General features: G+C 37.7%; 1 protein-coding gene across 4 annotated transcripts in view; it reads left to right on the plus strand.

Annotated features, from left to right (window-relative positions):
• LOC106871484 (uncharacterized) overlaps positions 1-681 on the plus strand; it is a 167078-nt gene extending 166397 nt beyond the window's left edge. For all 4 annotated transcript variants that reach the window (XM_052968880.1, XM_052968879.1, XM_052968882.1 and 1 more), the window contains exon 6: positions 469-681. In XM_052968880.1, the coding sequence (XP_052824840.1) occupies positions 469-666 (198 nt within the window). In that variant the 3' untranslated portion in view covers positions 667-681. The remainder of the gene's footprint in view (positions 1-468) is intronic.
• The last annotated feature ends 388 nt before the right edge of the window (positions 682-1069 follow it).

The following is a 1069-nucleotide window of genomic DNA, read 5'->3' on the forward strand; positions in this document are numbered from 1 at the left end:
CACACACACACACACACACACACACACACACACACACACACACACACACACACACACACACACACACTGGTATTTTTATTGGATGAGGCTCCATAAGTCTGCTGAAATAAAATGTTGCATGTGTTATTAATATTGTCTCCCAAGACACGACAAAATTTATTTCAACACATGAATTCACATAAAGTATCTTGCGATCTAAACAGTGGAAATTAGAGGAAAATATTTTTTTTTGCCTAACAACACTTATTTGATTTAGTCTTAGTTGTCAAATGCAAGTAATGTTCTGGCAGGGTAAAAATATGCTTTGCATCCATTTTGGTGTGAATAATTGAAGCTGTGATAATATACTGGAGTTCAATTGATTATGTCATATCATATCATATCACTACATCACTCCTTAACAAAATTTCATTATGTGTACATTTGAAGCAAATCATATTAATTTATTGTATTGTAATTATTTTACAGCTGATGGAGAAGTTCAGTTCATTAGTGAACAGTAAGGACAGTATACTAACTCAACAAGAAATAGCAAGCATTTTTTCCAATGTCCCCAAGATTTTGAATGTCCATAGAGAATGTGTGCTGCAGCTGACTCCAAAGGTGCAGAATTGGAGTCATCCAGAGACTGTTGGACCAACACTAAAAGAACTTGTAAGTTTATGAGTTTCCTTCTGTATTCCTCCTCCTCCTGTTCCATCATCACCATCACCATCATCATGACCACCTTTAACATGACCACCCGACACACACTCTACCATCTCTCTATCATTCACTTTCTTACCACTCATCCTCTCTTCTGTTTTCTGTTCTAAACTGCTGCTTGTGTAAACTAAGGATGGCAATGGCTCTTGCCTATTCATTATATCATGATTTCTGTGTAACTACAGATGGTACTGGATCTGTCTGACCCTCTCATCTCTCTTATTCACTGAAACATGATGCCTGAGTAGCATGGGATGATATTTGAATCTATCCATGTTCAATCCTCGCCCTACTACCATCCTTATCACTCTATATCCATCACCCTTTCTCTGCTCCCAGTCATCACTCACACTCCCTCTTTGGT

This window comes from Octopus bimaculoides, chromosome 6, assembly GCF_001194135.2.
Source record: "Octopus bimaculoides isolate UCB-OBI-ISO-001 chromosome 6, ASM119413v2, whole genome shotgun sequence".
Classification (NCBI taxonomy): Eukaryota; Metazoa; Mollusca; class Cephalopoda; order Octopoda; family Octopodidae; genus Octopus; species Octopus bimaculoides.